The sequence below is a fragment of the Papilio xuthus genome, unplaced genomic scaffold, assembly GCF_000836235.2.
Source record: "Papilio xuthus unplaced genomic scaffold, Pxut_1.1 DF827542.1, whole genome shotgun sequence".
Classification (NCBI taxonomy): Eukaryota; Metazoa; Arthropoda; class Insecta; order Lepidoptera; family Papilionidae; genus Papilio; species Papilio xuthus.
The window spans coordinates 3181717-3205097 of NW_013531107.1; the positions used below are offsets into that span (position 1 = coordinate 3181717).

Sequence of the window (23381 nt, forward strand, 5' to 3'; positions counted from 1 at the left end):
CTTCCCCGAGACATGTTACACCTCATAGTCTGCATTATTGCGTCTTCAATACATAATATTCATGTTACAAGCCATGTTACCTTTCATAAAATACTATTATATTCTTGCTATAAATATTTATAATATACTCTCAAGAGTTTCAAATGGTTTTCGCGTTTTTATCTTTCGATGTTTGTATAATTTTATGTTAATTTTAGTTATTTTCACAAAAAGAAAGAGTCAAACGTTAAATTTCGCACTGTGCGTAATAAATACAAAGCAATATCCTTTTTCAGATGTGGTTGAACAGCACTTACAATATTGAAAAGATTACCAATACTGATCCCGGGCACCCCGGCTACATTAATCATACGCAATATAAAAACCTTTCACAAATAAAACCCTAACCAATATGTAAATATACAATTGTGAATGCAAAGCTGAAGAATAACTATTTCGTGAATAAAATCGCGATGTAGCATAATTTTCGAAACGAATGCAAAACAAAGTGGTTGTTCTTTGCTTTGCAGGTAATGTTGCTTTAGCAATTCTGGCTTAAACAGACCGCTTGATCCGAAGCGTTATTCACAATGAATGCTAATTTATTGCTCTTTTTCTCTGCATCTGTTGAATTTTTTGCGCCATTTCTAACGATTTACTTAACATTGTTTGCTTTTATTCGTTACAACTCCGTGGGTTTCCTGCAATGAAAAGTTTTTTCTTTTAACTTTCGTTATGGTTGAGGAATTTTATATCCGACCCATTTTGTAATTAAAATCAAAGGGTCAAAAACTTTTTATTTTATGGTGGCAGTTTATTATATGACATTCAACCTTCGAAGAGTTACAAATATTATTCATTGACTGTACGTTATTATGTATGGTCATAAAACAAGAGAGGTTTTATTGAAACGAATTATACATATCTGCAAAACAAAAAGCGGAGCTTGACTTTTTTTGCCTCAGCGAACAAGAAAAGTTATGTGGGCGCAAAGAAACTTTGCCGACCTCTCCACAGTAAGTAAACAGTTTGCCGACATTCGCAATAAAGTCGATATCAATATCGATATTGTTCTTTGTGAGACTGTGGATGTGATTAGATTTGTAGAGTAAAATGTAAAGTTTAATAATTTATATTGTAGTAAAGTTTCAAGAGTTAGATAATTTAGATATCATTAATTAATGGCGTTGGCAAACATCAACGATAGGAGTAGTGGTACATCGAATAACTTGTTACAACACTCAAAAATCCGGCGCATCATCCAATACATGTATGCTGCTCCGTTCTTTAGATAATCAAATGACAATTTAATTTGAAGTTTATACTAATTGACGAAATATTGCAAAAGTTATGAAAGAATTTACGATCACAAATTATTAATTTATATAAATTTAGTGCTACTCCATTCATTTCGATGTTCTTTTTATTTAGTAACAGTATCGAATGATAAAAAATCTTCAAATATACAACTATACAAGTGCATTGAGAAATAAACGTATAAATTCCAGAGAGGAAAAGACTATAGACGAAGTTGGAAAAGCGAAGGCTGGTAACTAAGTTTCTTATGCGCCCAATAAAACGAAGAAGCAAGCGATTTCGCTCATCGATCTCTGTTCTATTCGTTGTGTATATTTGAACGTACATTTTAGTGATGCATTTTACTATTTTTATTACGTTGTACATAAGGCATTATGCTTATTTTAATACTATACGGTGGGTAACGAGCTATGCACCTGAATTCGCCGGAATAACGTAGCGACCGCTGCGATGTTTTTTTACACCTGATTCCTTGATTACGATATGTATTCTAATTCCCTTTGCACTCATATAAGTTACTAAATATATCAAACGTTATACAGCAATAATTTTGATTATCATCATGACGTCTTATCAAGTTTAATCAAGCAATTAAGGCGGGAAACAGAGATTTTTGTGTCACCACTGTAAGACGCTTCGCAGCCGGCGTTCTCATCAATCAAGCTCGCTCCCGAAACTTCGCCAATAACAATGACGAGCAGACGAGAAGACGCGCCCAGAGAATTTAAGTACAAAATGAGTGTTGCTATGATGCTGATTAATTCAGAGATGTTCACGAATAACGTATCTAAATTATATTTGAAAAAAAAATGTTACGTAGAAGTAATTTTAACACAAGATCTTATAAGTAATTTTTGTATTTGGATTTATGTATCTCTAACTTATTATTATAGGTAGACATTTTGAATTGTCTTGTTCTAAACTAAAACAATTGCTGTCATTTAAAGTACTGTTGAGATTGGTCTATTTTCACATATATGTCTTTTTAAACATGGAATACGCACTAAAAGTAGATTTATAAATTAAATAAGAAACAGTTGAACAAGGCTCGACGAGGGTGTTACAATTGACATTGTGGTTAAAGTAGGATTCTTGCTTTACTCACGTGTAAATTAAGAATCGAGTGAACTTATTTTTATAACTAATTGAACAAAACCCATACAATTTCGGTAAGGCTTTGTCTATGAGGCATATATTATTGTTATAGAATTATATTAGTTTCTCTTATTGACTATATTCATTGTGTTACATATTTTGTAGAGTGGTTTTTAAAAGTTGAAATATTTTTTCATTTTTCTTCACAGAAGCTTATGTAGAGCTGGCAAAATGAGTTTTTAAACTTTTGTAGTTTGCGTCCGCAATGAAATGACTTTACGTTTTCTTTTGAAGGACATCGCTTTCTGTGTAAATATTTTTAATAAGAAGCTTACAATGTTTCAGACCATCTTTCTAACAAAAATTGCTTTATTACGCAGAAATGAGATAATATTAAAACTAAATACGTTCAAAGCGTTTCTGTTAAATTGAAACAATTTTTGTTTCTTCACCTTTGTATGCGGGGTTTATTTTTTCTGAAACTGTTTTTTTTCAGCAGCGAGCAGAAATTAAAACAGTGAAATCCAACGGCAAAAAGAAAACAAACATTACCATTTTTTTTTCCTTAATTATACCTAATTATCTTGTGATTTAACAACATCGAAATAAAAAATTATAACATCTTAACTTACTATAATAATATTCTAAATTCGAATGTTTGGATGGATGGATGTTTTTTTGAAGGTATCTCCGGAATGGCTGAAAGGATCTCAATGGAATTTGGCATACTTATTAGAGCATAATCTGGAAGAATACATAGGCTACTTATAACGTTTCTTTTTTTTAATTCGCGCGGAGGGAGTAGCGGGCTACAGCTAGTGATCCATAAAAATCAAACCATTATTCGATTTTATTTATTATACAAACGGATTCAGAAGGATTTTAATGATTAAAATGTTATATCGTGAATAAATGAATAGTTCAATTTGCGTGTGCTCCAATGATAGATTTTGGGAACGACTGTTTCCCGGAGGGAAACTTCGTTAAGACGTGAAAAATATCTAACGTAAAATTTAATTACAGATAACTTTACAAATTCAGTTTGAAAAAAAAACTCAAAAAATTTGTGCCTTTTCATTATTTTTTTAGGTAACAACATTGATGAGAACTTAACAAGACAACTTTATGATTACTATATACAGACTCACGTTACATTTTTATATTTTCAACGAAGCTGATCAGTTTTTAAGGGAAAATTTATTTTACTTACTTAAGAAAAAGTTAAATCCAATAAAGCTCCTTAATGGTGCCGGTTCGTTTTGAACCCTTCTACGCGAATACACTTAAATACACGAAGCGCGAACAAGGCAGTTATTTCCTAATTGCATTTTATTCCTTTAAATTTAATTTCAGATTTTAATTTTGAATTAGAATTTCTCGTTTTAATAATCTGTTCCTTTTGATGATAATATAAATGTAAAGTAAGTTAGACCACTTGAAGTTTGCAACTTACCTGTGGCTTTCATTCGAGTTTAGTTTGTTAGTACGAGTAGATAGCGATGAATAAAATTCGATAATTTACGTTTTTCTATATATTTTTTATAAAGAAAGGTTTAAACGAGCACCGGAAACATCAAGGATCATGTTAACCTTTTCTTCTTGTTTTTATGTCTCAAAAACTTTGAGCAAGGTCTATTTGATAATAATTAGTAACAAAATAATTACTAACAATAATTTTATAGGTTTACCCAATTATTATTTTATATCATAAAATCAAAAGCGTTTGTTTAGTTTTCTGTACAATAGATTTAACAAGAACATAGAGCAAATCGCAGAGTGGTCATAAATTCGCAGACTTTCTCCGGTCACTCGATCCCAAGGGAATACCATTCGCAGTTTGTCTTGTCTACATAAATTGGATGGAACATTCTAATTTCTGTGCTTCACTACACTAATACCTTAGGGCTTTAAACGTGGCTCAATAGTTCTGCGAGTTACAAACATGACAGAAGAAGATAGAACTTAATGTGCATAACATTGAGTTTCCATGGGCGATATAATTTAAAATTGCCATCCGTATCATTCTCTTTACAAAACTAGAGACAACAATATTTTCTTATACAGGATGTTTCGGCACAAATTAAACATAATGTGTAGTATAATTAGTAATCCTTTGTAATCCTTAACATGTAGGTTTACTTATGTAAATTGGTAATATAGTAAATGTCATATGTCATATTGTAACTGTTTTTGTTAATAATGTTTAATAAATAAACCAATAAAACTGTACAAATGGATAGGAATAATGTAGAATCGTTAGATTCTCATGCAGCTCACGTTCCGAACTAACTTTATAAACTTGCAGATGCATCGTGTGCCAAGAATTCAATGCGTTTGTCATTGTAAATACGTATTGGCTTCACAACACTGCTATCTAGTCTAGGATAATTTAAAACAATGTTAGCTGTTATCAATTATCTTCAGTGCCTACATATATGTGTAATTTAGTATTCAAATTGTATGTTTCTAGTAAAGCAGCAGCAAGGCATGTGGGGCGGCGGCGCGCAGTGCGTGCACGCGTCGCTGCCGCGCGGCGCCCGAGCCCCTGCGCCTACGCTCAGCGGAGCCATAGCCAGCCGCCGCCCGCCCAGGTAGTTAACACTTTCTTATGAAAAATTATTAAAAAATGTTATAGCAAAGTAAACCTTAACACCCACGCTTAGGTACTCATATTATTGCCGAATTAAGAATTGTTAATCAATCACTAAGTGCAACCCATAATGTACATTTCAATTATTAAATCTTACCTAAAGACACTTAACTACTTTGAGTGGGTCATTATAAATGTTACTTATTAATTCAATTTAAATATAATGAAAATTAATATATTTTTACATTTAGCAATTTTAATAAAAATAAATTATTAAATAATTCTACGAAATGAATAGACTTTTAGTAAAGTAATAACTAACTTTGAAATAGATTTGGAGAAAAATATACCTCAAAGGCGTAGTACATTATTGTGATTACGTTCCCAAATCGCATCGTTGGAGATACGTTTGAAGATCGCTGGCTTGGAAAAAATCTAATTGACAACAAACGCTAGAAAATTCTGGAGGAAACATCTTAATAATTGTTATAAATCTTTTTCAAATAATAATTCGATTATTGAGAAAGAGTCTATTAAACATTTCTACACACAATATAACTTTAAATTATTTGAAGATTACCTTTGTAATTTTTATCATTCCAATATTTCAGGCCAACGCCGCCCTCTCCCACGTTAGTCGCTAAGATTGATTCATCAGTGGCGTGTTTGTGGCTTCTTACACCGTTGTCAGCGGGCACCGCGGTGGTCGCCGTGTTAGTGGCAGTGTCAACAAACAACTGGCTACACACCCAAGAAAATATGCTCAATCCTCTATACAATGGTACTGGGAAACACGCGCTTGTAGCGAAACATACCGTATCAGGACTTTGGAGAATATGTCATACTGAACGTAAGTACTGATATAATAAGTTTCAAATTTTATAGGCGTTCGTTAACTAGAAGTTTTAGTTGAGTTGAGACATGAGTCCGGGCACACTACGGTTGGAGAAAAGCGTGCGCAAGAGGCCCGGCTCTGCATCTTTTTTGTCTCGCCGCTAAGTAAAATTATGTTATGCCTATCATCTAGTGCGAAATTACGATTTGGCTCCTACTATACTATACGCATACAAGTATTTTTACGTATTAACATATTAATAGTTACATAGTCTAAGTTGTAAATATACCACAAACTAATCTGTAAATTTATCTGTTGCGTTTTATTCCTAATTGGTTTAAATTTTACAACGGTTAGTAAATAGAACAGAGTAGCAATTGTATTTTATACGTTTAAAAAGTTAAATACATATATGGTGGTGATACAATAAAGGAATAAGTTCCTAGTGTGACGCAGTCCTACAATGCGTTGCCGTTTCCGTCATTCGAGACAGGAAATGCATTGTGCTGCACACAGTCGCAAAGTCGCACCGTCCACGTCGGCCCACTTTCTACTTTACAAAGTCTGTAGCCGCACTCATTGTCAGTACATTGGTGCATTCTATTTATTACGTTAAACGTTATAACTTATCATGATAATTTGTTCGGTTTTTTGTATTAATTTTTTTAGCTTATATTAGCTCTTCCAAACATCTCTTTCAGCCGTCATATTTTAATTCACTCCCCTCCTTTCTTTTTTTGCAGACAATGCACCAATAATTTTTAGGTCTTTCTCAAACTGACCATCCTTAAATCATTCAATCTCCTTAATTATGTTTCAGACTATGTATGTATTTCTCTATCTGTGCTTAATTACATTAAAATCCGTTTTAGAGACACATAATAACAAACATCCATTCATCCAAATTTTCTTATTTATAATATAAGTATGATTTTTCAATTTCAGCGGGCAGCACGGTGTATGAATGTCTGGACATACCATACTTTCCTTTGTCTCAATACGCTCCGGATCCTAGTGATTCTACTAATGCGATACCATGTAAGTTTACATTTTTTCTTTTATTTATCAACTGTAAAAAATATAATAATATTATAATAAATAATAGTTTAAAGAGACAATGTAAATGAGAGTAAAAAAATATTTGGTCAAAAATTTTATGATATAATCATATTTTCTATCATTAGTACCGTTGGATAAAAACAATAATAAGGGGTTATTCAATCATCACACAATCACACATCTTTAGGAAAATATTATACAGACAAGTATAAGCCAATTATAAAATTTTGAAGCAGATCATCATGTTACTTGATGTAATAATTCTGCGCTACTGTTATCGTTACTAGAGTACCATTTTCTTATTAGTTAGTTAATTAAAGAGCTATGGTATAAATTTCCAGACGTGGTAACGCGCTCCGCTGCTCCACTGCTCCTGGCTGTGTTCGCGCAAGCTGTGGGAGCTCTTTGCTGTGTCTTAGGACACTGCGTCAAGGGACGAAGATTATGCACATTTATAGCGGGTGTTTTGTTCATAGTGTCCGGTAAGTGGACACTTCCTATTCAACTTTTAATTAATAATACATTTTCGAGACATCAAGTTTTGTGTTCTGATGACAAAACGCGACTTCTAACCAACATTTTCTTATTTTTTCAGGTTTAATTATGCTGACTGGCATCGTAATGTACATATCTGTATTCAAATCACAAGTGGGCTACAAGCTACGGTACATGACAGTATTCGATACGCCGAGAATGTCCTACAGCTACGGTTATTCTTTTGGATTATATTTGAGTGGTTTCGTGGCAGCCGAGCTAGCGGGCACTTCGGCAATATTTCTTTTCTTGCAATGGTATCAAAAAGATTGGATAACAGAGCTGTGTGAGAAAGCGAAAGCAGATTGCCGAGCTTGGGATCGTGAATACGCCTTCTCAGATTTCAGGGAAAGAGATTCATCATTACTCGAACGACGTATGCTGAAGAGGGACACGTACCCGCCGACGGGATCGTCTGCAGCGACCCCTCACGAACGAAGACGTTTCGTTTTCGACGGTGACGAAATGCCACACTGTTCCATACATAAAAATAGAAGAATCAATTTAAGCTCAGCATCACTAAAAGATTTGTCATCGTCTACTTTATATGGCTTTCCGGCCGCACCGAGGCCAACGGCTTGTGACAATTATTTTGAAGAATTTAAAGAAGTACCTCAAAGTGCTAACACTTTGAGCGGTTTGAGAAGTGCATCGATATTTCAATCGCAAGCATCAATAGCTAGCGGCAGATTTCTAGATACTTCAGCTGTGGAGCCGCCGCCTTCGAGGGAAGAGGAATTGGTGACGTTCGGTGCGGGTGCCCGAGCGAACGCAGGGGACAAGCCGCCGCGACACGACCGTGCTGTCGGCACTGACCCCTATCGCCGAACGACACCTGTTTGATTTTGAATGTGGTGTCATAACATTGGAAGCATATCGTTAAGTGATACCGCGACTGTACCACCGGTGGTACAATTGTCTACAGCGCTAGATAATATGTATAGATAGGAGTGGACTGTAAAGTGATTTCCGAATTTATGGACAAACAAAAGTGAACTACGTTATAACATTTTTAATTGTTAAATTCCTTAAATAAACACTGCCATTTATGTAAATGTTGTTTTACTAAAATGAATTAATTAAAAAGAAGTACGTTTTACTTTTAATTGTTTTGGAAAAGTGCAAATGTAAATTACAATTTTACAATCTTTACCTTCATGAAGGTGTAATATTTTACAATTTAAAATTAAGTCGTTCCAATTTTAAAGAGGTCTCATATTTTTAAAGATTAAAATATTAATTCAATTTGACGCTTAAATGTCATTGAATTTATAATTAAGATAAGAGTTTCGCAATGGGTGGGTAAGTAAACAAATTTCCTATCGAAATTATAAATCAATAAAATAAAAAAATACACTTAAAATCAAAATATAAAATTTATTTAACTAATTTTGACATTTTATAATTTCAGTTTTCTCTCTTGGAGGTTGGTATATTCATGTTAATAATACGATGCAATATAATTTGCTGACTGTAGTCACTAACAACAATCCACTATGCACAAAATGCATTCTCTCATACTTCGGCCACTCTAAACAAGAAGAGGAGACAAAACTAATTGGTGTTGAAAAAACTAAAAGAAGAAGAGCATGTAGCTGCTCACCAAGACGGACACCACAAAATTGTACACCGTGAGAGCTGTGCTGGACTGAAATCAGTGAAGGCATATCGTTAGAGATCAAACCCTGTCTTTGCCAACCACGATCCTCAAGAATAAGGAACCGATTTAGAATAACGAAAAAAAAATTACATTTAATAAGGATTTAATTCAATATCGCTATTTCAGGAGATCGACGGCCCAAACGCCAATAGTCGATAACGCGGATCGAGCAAAAAATGTTGCTTATAATAATTTTCGAGGCATCGTTGGATTCTTTCCGCCAGTTCTTATTTTACCATGGTTTTTTGAACTGGGAAAGGTAAATAGAAATTATCTTTATTTACTTAAAAATTGAAATTTGCAATGCAAAACAATTTGCAATACCTCTATTATCTTTAAATCACTAAGTGTGGGCTTTAGAGAACTAAATTCCTGTATAAAACATATCGTCGAATCTGTTTTTATCTTTGAGATTATGGTCTCAGAAACCCACAGTGAATTATCTTATATAAGTATATAATTAGCAACACCTCATATTAATATAACCAAAGCATCGGAAAAAGTGGATTTATGGGAAGGGGTAATATTCTTTGAATATTCATCTCTTCCTCTTTTCTTTATAGATATGTAGGCAAGGTATCTGGTATACATATATGCTATAGGCCGTGGTCACTTTGCTATTTTAGTGCTGTACTATTAAAATAAATTAACAGTTATTTTAAGGAACGTATAAGTGAATGCATTTGTTGTATGTGTTGTAGCACGACAAAACAGTGATACTGATGTGGGTCTGCATGCTATGGATGTTCTTTTGGCAACCGTCGAGTATTCAAGCGTGTGGACTTATTCCGCTGTTCGTTCTTCCAATGTGTGGTGTGGTGTCTAGTTCTGTTGTTGTTCAATGTTATTTTAATGTAAGTTTACATAATTTATTTTATTTTATTTGAATTATTTATCAACCTTTTTTGGTGAATATTGAAATGTTTCAGGATATCACAGCGTTATTTATAATAGGCAGTATGATGCATTTACTTTTAAACAACTCCGGTGTGGATCGCCGAATTGCTATATGGTTCCTTTGTGCCGGTAACACAAGTCAATTCTCAGCACTAAGGTATGTTGCCTCATTTAAAGTATTAAAACGCTTTAAAAGCATTGCCAATTTTCCACAAGAAGGACTTGTAACTGTATCGACACATTCATTGATATTGTTTATATAGAAATGTAGAGAAGGTCGAAGAAATCGTGGAATGATTGTATGAAAGAGGACATGCTTAAGAAGAGAGTGAATTCAGATAAGACGGGTGATAGAGATGTAGAGCATACTGTGACGAATCTTCATAGGGCAGGGAATGGTATTTAATTCCCTGCATTCATGTACAAAATAAAGCGACATCCTTGGCACGATGTTGCCGCACCAGCGTAGAGTTGTCGTCCAATTACACCCTCACTGCAGGCAAACAATAAGTGACTCACGTTATTTGTTATTTGACCAACGTTGGTAATCAGCTGTCGCAAAATAATAGATTTCCAGTCAACCTTATTTATTATCACAAACGCTTAAAAGCGAACTAAATGCAATTTTATAATCGCTGATATTTTTAAGGAGTAACAGTTGCTTTAATTCTAACAAATAATTTTGTTAACCAAATAATATTACAGACTTGTCTACAAAGCTAGTATGGCTTCATTTTTATTGTCTGCAATTTGTAATAAATTTATAGTGACATCTAATATAATAGATATCATGACAGTGGTGCTGACAAGTCTACAGGTTGGTTTTTTATAAAACTTATATAATTGTTTATAAGCTACCATACACTAGAGGACAAGGAGATTTTAGGACACGAGCATTTTTAGTTCTTTTTAATGCTATGCCACTTTACTTCGTATGCAATTGGGAATATTTCGAAGGTTAATTTGTAGTATTTTTATGTAACATTCATTACTTTTCATTTCATTTTAGAAATCTGGTGCAAAAATTTAGATATAAACATTAAAATTAGTTTTGATTTTTCTGATACATTTCCTGGCTCATTAACATACCAATTGTATTTTTAGGGAAAATCAAGAAGCACTACGGATTTTAAAAAACTTAAACATATTATGAACAACGCGATTCAAACAGCCTCTTCCATTGGTGAGTTGAGACCTCCAAATTGTTAACTTCGAAAGTAAAGTGATTCTTTCTACACTTAGACTTTTTGTAATATGTCATAAGGTGGCAAACGAGCGAGTGGCCACCTGAAATCGCTGAAGTAGCGAAGTGACCGTTGCTCATAGACATACGCAATTGCATACGCGTTGCCTACCTTTAATCGACGGAGGACAGGATGCATAGAAAGAAAATATTTTCCCTTTCCATGCATCCTCTCACATGGAAAGTCCACTTCCACTTTCCATCCTTTCCTTATAAGAAAAAGGATGGGAAGGGTAAATGGACTAAATTAGCCCTCCGGGACGCACCCTCATCAGACGAAACGCGGAATTACTTCCACTTCACGCCTATCTTCTGTATGTATGGTCGTGGTATTTCACCGGGCGAGCCGGGCCGATTCGTGCGAAGATGTTAAAGCGGGCTCTACCACTGTTATAACAGCGTTGTCCCAACCGTAGTAAGAGTCCCGTATCTTTCAATCTTTTAATAATAGAACAAAACTTAAAAAAGCAAGCTTTCGGATTTGCATTCTGATCGTCTGATGTTTTTTTTAAAGGTAGCATTTGTATTATACATGCGTCGTATGCTACATTGTTTTTCCGAGGCATCTGGTTTGTGTGAGTATTTAATTCTTATAAATTTGTTTATAATTTTACTATCAGTCAGATGCGGTCTCTCAAATTATAAGGTAATTAAAAACCGGAGAAAACAATGATTTTTTTAGGTTTTTTTTTGTTACATATTCACTACATTAATATAATCTGAATTAAACTCCATGACCTAAATTAAAGACCTAATGAATTGAATTTAACTCAAATATTTGTTAAATTGAAACACATATTACAATTGAAGCGTCTATAGCCTAATGGTTAAGGGTACAGATTTCCGATCACGAGGTCGGGGGTTCGAATCCCGCCATTCGACTATTGTCTGTAATATTATTATAGTAAATTTACAAAAAAATCTGCTAATATTTAAAAAAATAACCTTAATAATTGTTTGCATTAACCTGCAGGAGTGGGCCCAAGGGGATGGAGTACCCTGACATTTTCAACTATTTGCAGTATTGTTGCTACGCCATTCCCACTGCTTTGGTCATGTTCTTATGTAACGTATTTTATCACATGGCGCTTATCTTAAGGTAAATTTGTTTTAATTTTATATTAACATAATTTGGTTAATAACCTCATACATGATATATTGATAAGCATTTCAGCATTCGAGACATTCTATATTACCAAAAAGTATACTAAACAATAAAATAAACCAATTTTTAAAGTGCACTTAGGTCTTACACTTCTGTCCATCCACAAACACCCTTAAATTTATTATAAGAATATATTGAGAGAGTGAAATAATTAGAATTACTATTCCAATGGACGGCTTGAACATTAAGGCTCACCGTATATAAGGCATCGTTAAACCCGGCCTGCACTAACCGAATAGACAACTCGCGTTGACGATTCCGCATTGTGTGTACGGAGTGCGCGCAACGCGATGCTCACGTCTCAACCATAAAATATTACTTTGGACAATTTACGTTGCCTTGTCAAAGCGCCTGAAATATGAAATTAAAAAATTTATGATTCAACTACATTTTGATGTGTTTAATTTTTTCTTCACCAGGACTACTCGTGCACCTTTCAGTGACAGTGATATGGCAGAAGTTAAGAAATTATTACTCGAACAAAAGAAAGTTTTGCCGGAGAAAATGGGCACGCATGAAAAGGTAACTTTTTTCACATTTCTTTGATTAGTACTATTTGTACAGTATGTTTATGCTTTTTAAAGTTAAAACTGCAATTAATGATATTTTAGAAAGTGACGAACCTTTTTCATTCTTAATTTTACATTATAATTTACTTTAATTCACTAGTAGAGCGTGTTTTCATATTGCGTTATTCTGCAAACAGTTTCGGTAGAGCGATTTTTATAGTGCATTTCAATTTAACAATAACCATTCGCTGCAAGACTGACTCGACTAGGGTTTGTAGCTGGGCATGAAAAACTGTTTACACCGTGCATCGTGTTAGTGTGTCCAGATACAGAATTACCACCGAAAGGTGCCTTTATAATTTCTACCTAAACCTAATAATGTGAGAAGGGTCAATGTAGCGTCTTGATTTTCCGATCTCTATTTAATTAGATTATTGTCGTGTTTACTTGTTTAAATTGATAGCAAAACAATTTTAATATGTTTTCTATTTTTATAGCTAACTCTAATATTTGCAACATTAGCAATGCTTACTTTTATTTTCCGCTGGTGTGTTTGGTTGAATATGGGCTGGGCAACATTTCGAAGAGAAGCAGTATCACCATTAATACCTGGGTTGGTTTTTTAATATTTTATTGAATTTACAAACTAGACTTTTTTCAAACTCGTTGCAGTATTTTTTTTATCCAATTTATTTTAACGACTTATGTCTTATGAATAAATGTTTACATATAAAATGTCTACAAATCTCTAATGATAATTGTTTGACAAAGCGGGTCGCTGATGTGTTGTGATATAAAAGGTGTCGTAAATTATGATATCTCTAATATAAATTTTATTTCGCAGCATCAAAGATGCTACAGTTGCCGCGATATATATTTTCATACTACATTTACTACCGAGGACATTGGGATTTATGAGATTTCTAACTGCAAAAAGTAAGTACAGGATTTACAACTACCCACTTGCGCAGGGAGAATAAAAATAAGTTAGCTTACTACACTAATCCGTGTATACCTATCGCGAAATTCAAAACTATAGTTCGTCTGTTTCAGGAAAAAGTCAATTGACAATGAAACCGGAATCTGCAATAATTTTTTGGCGTTTTGTTAACAAGCACACAAACTACGGATACTTCTTTGTGCTTGGTAATATTTTTTTTGTTTCATTCCCTATAAACTGTATTAAATATTATTGGATGCGGTGCTCCCCGTATGCCGTGGAAAGAATTGAGGAAGGCTTGTGTGAACAGTGGGCAGACAAAGACTGATGATTGTATTGATGACAATGTATAACATAGGAAAATAAGAGAATAGCTCTTGATGGTTGAAAAGTGAAACTGAACCGATTTGAACGAAATTTGATACACAGATAGTCTAGATTTTTTTAACGCAAAAAAGGTATTGTAAGGAGTTGAAAAGGAGGTTAGAAATTTGTATAGAAGTGTCGTCATGTTATTGATAGAAGCTTGAAACTTTTTAGTCTTAATTTTATAACAATAAATATGATTTCACTGTTGGTAAATATTTACCCTCAAGGGTACAAAATAACAATAGAGGATGAAGGTTTTATTTTAGAATATGTGGAGGTGTATGTGAATGTTTTGTAAGTTGCCTATAATAATTAAAACACTATGCGGACGAAGTCGTGAGGACAGTTAGTAAGTAATAATCATGTAATTTCCCATTATTATAGGTGCGGGCGTTTCACTGAATATAGCAGTACGAAATACCGATTTATGCTCTGCGATATCGGCGGGTTCTGGAAAATTATTAACAGACTATGTCTGGTGTTTGTCACTTCTTCTTGTTGTGTTCATCGCAATATTCTTAGCAAATATAATGCCTGGGGTCGCTTCCTGTTGTTTGTTTTTACCCTTCGTTATCAACATGGTAATTAAAAGTTTTTTTAATCTTACTTCTTACTAATATTATAAATTCGCATGTTTGGATGGATGGATGGATGTTTGAAGGTACCTCCAGAACGGCTGCTTGGATCTCGCTGAAATTTGGCATTGGTGTAGGACATAGTCTGGAGGAATACTTAGGCTACTAATTATATTTTTTTTTTAATTTCGCGCAGACGGAGTCGCAGGCGACTAGTATTTTTTATAAAATTTTTAATCTTGTTCATCTTCTGAGTGATAGTGGTGCACAAAGCGATTGGACGTTTCTATCACTGTTAATTTTTTTATCGCTGTTTTTAATTTTTATATTAAATATTGTTATTTTTAACATAGGCTGTCGAACCAGACGCGCCGGTACCATGGCCAAAGAGAGTTTACATCGGTGCCCTCGGCGTGGGAGTAGCCAGTTCAATGACCTTTATGTTTCCATTTTTAAATACACCTGCATATTTTTGCAATACTACTGGAAAAGTTCCTAGGGGTATAATGGTACGTAAAATTTTAAGCATACTGACTTATTAACCATCTTTTAAACCGACTGCAAAAAGAACGATGTTATTGTTTTGCATAATCTCGCGGGAAACTTATTATTTTTTAAGAAACAATAATAAGTCAACGCGATATCAATAAGAAATTAAAGTTTAATATTTGGATAATTGATTTATCATTTTTTACAGGCAAAATACTCCTTCCCTAGCGTGATTATTTGTGGTATTATCATTTGGTTGTCTTTATGCTATTGGGCGCCTATAGTCTGGGATCCTAATGGTGAGGGAATTTCGCCCGTACCGAGCCCAACCGGCAACAACACCACACAACTTTTGTAAACAATAAAAGGAAGGTCAAGCTGCAAATTTGTTATGCGTTCGGAGTTTAGTATTGTATTATAGTTATTTTGGTTATTTAATTCAATTTGTGAAGGACTTCCCTACTTTTTGTAAGAGAAAACTGCGGGGTACGAAGTTAGCCAGTGTTGCTTGGGTTATTTGCGAGGCATGAATTTTAAACAATGAGTTTTTAATGTATTACAGTTAATAACTATAAAAATATTTTAGCCCTAGTATATAAAGACTACCCTAAAGCATATATACGTTGTATAAGGTAAATATGTATCGTTTATCTAGTAATCGCAAATGTCGCGCTATATACTCGTATATTTTTTTACTAATCGTTGGTTTCTGAGACCAATATACCTCTTAGCTTTGATATAACAGACATACGATTAAACAGAGACCATGGTCTCAGAAACCAATGATAAGATGATAGGATTAAAAATAATATGCACTTGAGAATTGTATTAATTTGATTACGAAAAATATTTTTATTATTATATGTTACTTATGATAATAAGGGGATTTAAGAGGTATTAAGCGCGTCTGCATGAAACAAAATAGTCGTCTAATTTGTTATAAAATAAAATATTCGTTAATACGTTTATGTATAAGTTCGTGGAGTTATTGATATTTGTTTCTAGTTTTATTTAGAATTAATTATATTAAGATTTGTTTCACTAATTTCTAATATATTTAAAATAAAAGTTATTTAAGAGGTTACGTTTTGTTTTCATTTCTTTCCGTAGCCTTCAATATATTAGCTTTGTTTGATTGCGAAGTTGGTAGGAGTTTTTGGCGAGCGCATGCTTTTATTTATTTCGTACCATTATAATTAAACAATCTATTCATGGACACTAGTGGTGAAATTCGTTGCCAGAAAAAAAAAACATTTTAAAATCTTTTTGATTTCGACCAATTTAGAATAGGCAAACTTAATTTTTTTTTTATAGTAACGCAAATACGTCATGTGTATGAAATATGATTTTTTATTACATAGGTACAGAAATGCCTGTTTTTTGAGTCGGTACTTAATATTTAAGTCTAATAAGTTTTCGATCTAGCTGCCCCATATAATATTTCGTTGTCAACTTTTAATGTTACAATCCATTGCATAGCCATCGTGAGTAAATTGAATTAGAATCATTTGAACTATTGAAGGCAACGGTTAATTCGGACAAGAAGAAAATCGATTTCTCGCTATTAGTTCTAATAAATTAGATTATTAATGATATTAGTTCTTCAGAATGGAGCCGATAGTTAATGTTCCTGAAAACACTGACCAATTACCTTCTTCCCTTCCTTCCGATGTATCGTAAGTAAATAATTTAGGCCTAATTGTTTTTTTATTAAGCTTAGAAAACGATAAAGAGTATTGTTTAGTGTTACTGCTTAATATTCCTTAAATAGGTCTGTATATAATATCGAGGAAAAAAATCATATCTCATACATGAGATGTATTTGGGTTGCTGATAACGAAAAATCAATTTTTAAATATTTGTCTATCTGTATGTCATGTTTTTATATCATAAGGTGGCAAACGAGAGAGCTAGCGGCCAAGAAAAGAGGTGGGAAGGGATTTTGGACAAATTAGGCTTCCGGGACACACACTTATCATACGAAACGCGGAATTGCTACCACTTGACGCCTGTCTTCTGTGTGGGCGTGGTATTTCACCGGGCGAACAAGGTCAATTCGTGTGAAGATGTTAAAGCGGGCTCTAGCACTGTTAAAATAAATGTCTGTCCATACGCCTTCGGTTTTTGCGGGTAATCTCCAGAACAATTATAATAATATGAAATAAAAATTTGTAGAGATGAAAATGACAGTGTTACTATAAAAATGAAGATCAAATTGTTTCTCTGTAATCACTGGCGTGGATTGATATGCTTTCTGGTGCCTTTGCTTTTGATCCCAGTTCACTTTACGATTCCCACAGAAGTAAGTTCAATATTTTTAATTTAATAAACTATAACAGCAATGAATTTGTCCTTTATAGAAAACTATTAAGTAAGGGTTACAAGAAAAAGCAGAATTTAACGTGGAGTACGCTTTGAGTTATATTTTCATTTCTTCATAACTTCGTTCACTTTACGCTTGGTTTTTGTTCAGCTTTCGTGGCTGTGTGCTTATTTTCACTGTTTTTCAAGTGTTTAGTATCCTGCGATTAATCTTCTTAACAGTAAGGGTCAATCTGGTTAATTAGTTTTCAAACAATTAACTAGTTCTTTAGTTTATTATAGAAATATTAGTAAAATTGTACTGAATTTCAGAAATATCAGTGGTGCGCCTACACTTTAGTACTAATGGCCTTATTCTGGGTAACAGAATGTATTCCCTTGCCAATTACCTCTATAATACCTATTATTATATTTCCCCTAAGTGGAGTTATGAATACGACGACGACCTGTAAATGTTATATGAACGTAAGCTAATTAATATTTCGATATCAACAAATGCTGAATACTCTTCTTCGTAGGTATTAAAATATTAATAAAATTTTGATCTTAATAGGACACGATTGTTATGTTTTTGGGAAGCATGTTTCTAGCCTACGCTGTGGAGCAATCTGGACTACATAAACGACTCGCGCTCTGTGCTGTAAGAACAATTGGATACTCGCATTATAAGTAAGAAAGGCATTATAATAGATTCATAAATACATTTAACAACATAATATTCAGTACAATGATTTAATTTAATTAAACAATGAAAAGTAAAGAAAGTTACAATAGTTTATGTCAGCATTTATATACAGTTTAGTTGTAATATGAACTTATATCGAGCATATATTGAAAAATTAATGAAAGGCGATACTGAGACTACCCGCAATGAATAAACATACAAACATACGGTTTTGGACATTTAATAGATGGATTAATCATCGTCATCATCATCAGCTCGCCATACGTCCCCACCGATGAGCTCGGAGCCTACCCTTAGTTAAGGGTGGATGGATTAATGTGACCATTTAATTCGTTCGTTCTCAGTAATCTAGTATTTAGTGACTTTTTTTTCTTTATTCGTAAATGTTAACGACTTACTGAATTTATCGCCATGAACAACGACTGCCATAGCACTTGCTTTATTTAAATCTTGTCTCTGTTGTCTGTTTTAAATTGTTAACATTTATATTATGTTTTGATATTGGAAACACACCATTAGATTACTCTTCGCGATGTCATTTATCACGATGTTCATATCAATGTGGATCACAAACACAGCGGCGGCTACAATGATGGTACCTATTAACTTTGCCCTTCTCCAAGTGTTTGAGGAAGTAAGTAATTGAATAGAAAATGTATTACGATTTGTAATATTACTAATATTATAAATGCTAAGGTATAACGGCTCAACGGATGTCGATAAAATTTGGCATAGATGTATAACATTTATCTCGCAGAAAACATAGCCTACTATTAAAGTTTTTTTTAGCTGACAACTAATTAATACATGTTGTTGTCTCTCTTATGTCAAAGGGAATGAAAGGGTTGACAGTATGTATTAATACAAGAGTCAGAGTTTTAGGGTTCTTGTTCTATGTTATTTATGTAAAAATGCTTTAAAAACTCAAAGTTTTCTATAACTCACGAACTCATGACATATTAATATTGATTTATATTTCCAGCAAAACATTCTTAAAATTTATGAAATTGGCCCAGATGGAGAAAACATAGCGTCTGATATAACAACTTGTTACTTTTGTGCTTCGACATTCTCTGCTACTATTGGTCAGTAGATAAAACCCATTCGATATAAAAAGTTGCATCTCTTTAGAAATGTATAATGATATCTTATATCTTTAAATGATATAAGATATCATTATACATTATATATATTATATATATATATATATATATATATATATATATATATATATATATATATATATATATATATATATATATATATATATATATATAATTGGAATATCTGAATCGGCTCCAACGTTTTTCATAAAATTTAGTATATAGGTGGTTTCGGGGGCGATAAATCGATCTAGCTAGGAATCATTTTTAAAAAATTTCATTTTATTCGTGTTTTATCGATAATCAACTTAAACATAAACTTAACTTTTTCTATCGGTAAGATCGAAAAATATTATTCATATTTCATCATTTTATTAGTAATTCGTACTTAAATATAATTTCCAAAAAACACAATTAAAAAAAAATACCTCGGTCATCCAAGTACTGTGTAGATAATCTCGAATGTTTAAAACTCTACATCAAGTTTTTCCTCAAAATCAATGTTTAAACTTTTTAATCCAGGTGGAATTGGCACATTGGTTGGAACAGCAACCAATTTAGTATTTAAAGGTCTTTTCAATAAGTAAGTATGCGTAATATAAATATTGTATATATATTAAAACTGTGGTCATATTGTAACATAGAAAGACATAATGTAAAATTATTTTTTTAAGGATGTATCCAGACGCACCTGAGTATTTATCTTTCCCCAAATTTTCAGCATTTGCAATTCCGTTGATGTTAATATTAGAAATTTTGATGTATTTAAACATGTTAATTGTTTACTTAGGTTTTTTAAGGTAAGGAAATAAAATTATTGATAATTCATTTTAATCTTTAATTACAAAAGTTATTTTTATGTTAAGGCCAAACAGTGTTGCGCATAAAAGTTCAAAAATTACTCCTGATGGTGTAGAAGCTGCTAAAAAGTCGGTCGAACAAGAATGGAGGAAATTAGGACGTATCACTTTTTGGGAAATAGTAAGCAATTAAATTAATATCTATCTGTCTTCTTATATCTTTATATATATAATTCTTCTGTGTGTGTGTATGTCACTGTACTTCTCTCAAACGACTGGACCGATTTTGATGAAATTTTTTGTGTGTGTTCAAGGGGATCTGGTAATGGTTTAGATTCACAATTTTGTCCGCTGGACAATGTTTTTTTAATTAATTTTTAATTTATTAGTAGTTGTTGATTTTGGAATGTTTTACATTGGATCCGACAGACGGCGCTACCATCGCAGTGTCAAATTGTCAGACAACGTGACGGGTCCGCTAGTTTATATATATGAATCAATTGCTGTTATTTAGTATCTCTAAAACTCGAAAACGGCTGAACGGATTGATCTTATCTTGGTCTTGAAATGTTCGTGGAGGTCTAGGGAAGGTTTATAAATTCGAATAACTGTGAGGCAAATCCTAAAAACAGACCTTTTCTTTTTTCAACATAAACGTCTGAATGGATCGCTCTGAAACTTGGCATAGACGTAAAACATAGTCTGGAAGAACGGAATAGAAGGAGTTGCAAGCGACAGCTAGTTTTAAGTAATTTCGAATACTTAAAAAAGGAACAATTTCTTCCAACATATTTAACTGCTTATGTTTTCAGATGGTCATTATTTTATTTAGTCTTGCAATTGTACTTTTCTTCAGTCGTTCTCCAGAAATATTTCTTGGCTGGGGTAACAAGATTGTTCAAATTTTTAACTTAACGGACCGCAAATTGTAAGTTGTAGGATTAAAAGTTGGTAATTAAAGACTCGAATTGTGACAGTCAATCATTTTATCTTATATTTAAGTAAGATCAGATCTGGTCAGAATAAAATAGAGAAGGAGAGAGTTCTATTAGAGGTGTAGTACTATTAGGCGGTTGGGCCAAATTAGTTCTTTATATTTTAGGAATATCAAAAATCGATCTCGAAGTTACATCTTATGTGGAATTTCCAAATAGACTTCATTTATTCGTAATGATCGAAATGTAGGCTTCTAACAATTACGTGGCTGTAATTTGAATAACAAGTATTTTCTTCAGTGTGTTGGATTCAGCTGCAGTCACAATTGTGTGTTTCCTAATGCTAGTAATGCCATCCACGACACAATTCATGGAATATTTTAAAAATAAAGGTAAGTTTTTTAATTTTAAAATAATTGAATTACACTTGATCTTAGTTAAAATGATTTATTTTTTGCAATTGCAGAATCTATGAATCAACCGACGGGGCCCATACCATCTGTTCTTAATTGGAATATAATGGATGAAACAATGCCTTACAGTTTCATGTTCCTTTTAGGTAAAACATTAGTATATTTAAAAGAATATAAAATAGGCCAAGTTTTACTTTAAAATTTATTCATTTTATTGCTTTGTAAAGGAGGAGGTTTCGCCCTTTCTGAAGCTGCAAAAAAGGAATATTCGGATTTAAATGGAAAAATTGGACAAATTTTAAAAAACTTAAGCTTTTTACCAAATTTTCTTATTATTCTTTTAATAATAATATTTACAACTTTTATAACGAACTTTGCCTCAAACGTCGCAGTGTGCAATGTTATAGCACCAATAGCCATGCAATTGGTAAGAAAATATCGTTGCTTATTTTTATGTACTACGGTCAGTTTCCACAGCCACAGGTTTTACTGTGGTTTTTGACTACCGGGACACTGGTAATATAGCATCGTCTCCCTGTCCTAGTCACATTTACGTAAGGTCGGCGCACCAGGTTTCCGTCCTCAAAATCTTCTAACTCTAGGATTACATTTTCTTATTTTTTTAAATGATTAATTTTAATTTATTCTTTTAAGGCAAAAGAAATTGGTGTTAATCCTCTTTGGTACAACATAGCGGTTGGATTTACGTCTTCTTTTTGTTTATTACTTCCCGTGGGCACGCCGGGAAATCTTGTGGTACAAAGCGCTGCCAACATACCTACTTTGAAAATGGTACGTTACAGGGCAAACATACGATATTTTAACTATTAAAGTTGTATTAGATTTGTACAGCACTCCCTACCGGACGTAGAGTACAACGACAAATCTTATACGGTTATACTGATATGTTACTAATCTTACTTCTTACTAATATTTTATAAATGCAAATGTTTAGATGGATGGATGGTTGTTTGTTTGAATGTATCTCCTGAACGGCGCAACTAGTCTCGATGAAATTTGGCACAGATGTAGAATATAGTTTGAAGGAACACATAGGCTTCTCACTACGACTCCGTCTGTGCGGATCTAAAAATATCCGCGCAGACAGAGTTGCGGGCGACAGCTTGTGTGATATAACATAGTGAGATAACAACAAAGCTGTAGCTGTCATTTACAAGCAGCGACCAATCCATATATATAAAGTTAAGAGATGTAAGTGTAACAAAAGGTTAATTTTACAGATCAAAGCTGGCCTTGCACCTTCGCTGGCAACAATAATTGTCACATGGATTTTAATTTATTTTTGGGCACCGATAATCTGGCCTGATTTACATATTTTGCCCCCGTGGTTATGAAGTAATAAAACATTAATGTTGCTAAGGTGTTTTTGTAAAAACCTCATTTGAATTAAATGAATATTTATTTTAATTATACTATTTAACTGTACTATTTACTATTGTACTAGTATTATCTTTCGCTTTATTACGCTACAGATTTTTTTTGATTAAGTTTGGCTTCATTTATTGTATTATATAACTAGATGTCACCCGCAAATCCGTTCCGTGAGATTAAAAAAAAACATAATTAATACCATATATGTTCTTCCAGACAATTTTCTATATGTATACCAAATTTCAATGAGATCCCTTCAGCCGTTTTGAAGATATCTTCAAAGATCCATCCATTCATCTAAACATTCGTATTTATAATATTAGTAAGGCAGTAAGATTTATGTTGTGAAAAATTATCAGCTAATAAAGCTTGCTAGTATTTAACAGTGGTAGATACCAGCCTAAAAACATATGTAGCACGAATTGCTCGGCTCGCCCGGTTCTATACCACGACCACGCAGAAGACAAGCGTCAAC

The 23381-nt window shown here is 33.2% G+C and overlaps 3 protein-coding genes across 3 annotated transcripts; all 3 read left to right on the forward strand.

Annotated features, from left to right (window-relative positions):
- Positions 1-4874: 4874 nt before the first annotated feature.
- Positions 4875-8447, forward strand: stg1 (stargazin-like protein). Its single transcript, XM_013313611.1, has 5 exons — positions 4875-4982; positions 5593-5831; positions 6762-6854; positions 7217-7357; positions 7471-8447. The coding sequence occupies exons 1-5, from the start codon at positions 4879-4881 to the stop codon at positions 8250-8252; spliced, it is 1359 nt and encodes a 452-aa protein (XP_013169065.1). The 5' UTR covers positions 4875-4878; the 3' UTR covers positions 8253-8447.
- Positions 8448-8627: 180 nt separating this feature from the next.
- On the forward strand, positions 8628-16328 carry LOC106119206 (protein I'm not dead yet). The gene is made up of 16 exons (XM_013314125.1): positions 8628-8711; positions 8821-8835; positions 9196-9328; positions 9771-9923; positions 9999-10123; positions 10672-10783; positions 11071-11149; positions 11724-11784; positions 12183-12308; positions 12794-12896; positions 13381-13496; positions 13728-13819; positions 13937-14029; positions 14577-14773; positions 15121-15276; positions 15465-16328. Exons 1-16 carry the CDS (start codon positions 8704-8706, stop codon positions 15612-15614), a joined length of 1719 nt encoding a protein of 572 aa, XP_013169579.1. The 5' UTR covers positions 8628-8703; the 3' UTR covers positions 15615-16328.
- Positions 16329-16749: 421 nt separating this feature from the next.
- LOC106118869 (protein I'm not dead yet-like) lies at positions 16750-22874 on the forward strand. The gene is made up of 15 exons (XM_013313628.1): positions 16750-16932; positions 17432-17558; positions 17891-18043; positions 18132-18247; positions 18783-18897; positions 19246-19348; positions 19889-19949; positions 20041-20166; positions 20233-20347; positions 20979-21094; positions 21402-21493; positions 21568-21660; positions 21742-21941; positions 22169-22306; positions 22756-22874. The coding sequence occupies exons 1-15, from the start codon at positions 16865-16867 to the stop codon at positions 22867-22869; spliced, it is 1737 nt and encodes a 578-aa protein (XP_013169082.1). The 5' UTR covers positions 16750-16864; the 3' UTR covers positions 22870-22874.
- Positions 22875-23381: the final 507 nt, after the last annotated feature.

Bases quoted from the DNA above. Each gene is read 5' to 3' on its own strand.
- LOC106118869 (XM_013313628.1), top strand. From the start codon at position 16,865: ATGGAGCCGATAGTTAATGTTCCTGAAAACACTGACCAATTACCTTCT. The intron at 19,950-20,040 runs GTAAGTATGCGT...TATTTTTTTAAG, and splicing joins TTTAAAGGTCTTTTCAATAA to GATGTATCCAGACGCACCTG. The intron at 21,942-22,168 runs GTAAGAAAATAT...TATTCTTTTAAG, and splicing joins CACCAATAGCCATGCAATTG to GCAAAAGAAATTGGTGTTAA.
- LOC106119206 (XM_013314125.1), top strand. The intron at 13,497-13,727 runs GTTGGTTTTTTA...TTTATTTCGCAG, and splicing joins GTATCACCATTAATACCTGG to CATCAAAGATGCTACAGTTG. The intron at 14,030-14,576 runs GTAATATTTTTT...CCATTATTATAG, and splicing joins CGGATACTTCTTTGTGCTTG to GTGCGGGCGTTTCACTGAAT.
- stg1 (XM_013313611.1), top strand. From the start codon at position 4,879: ATGTGGGGCGGCGGCGCGCAGTGCGTGCACGCGTCGCTGCCGCGCGGC. The intron at 4,983-5,592 runs GTAGTTAACACT...CCAATATTTCAG, and splicing joins GCCAGCCGCCGCCCGCCCAG to GCCAACGCCGCCCTCTCCCA. The intron at 6,855-7,216 runs GTAAGTTTACAT...ATAAATTTCCAG, and splicing joins TTCTACTAATGCGATACCAT to ACGTGGTAACGCGCTCCGCT.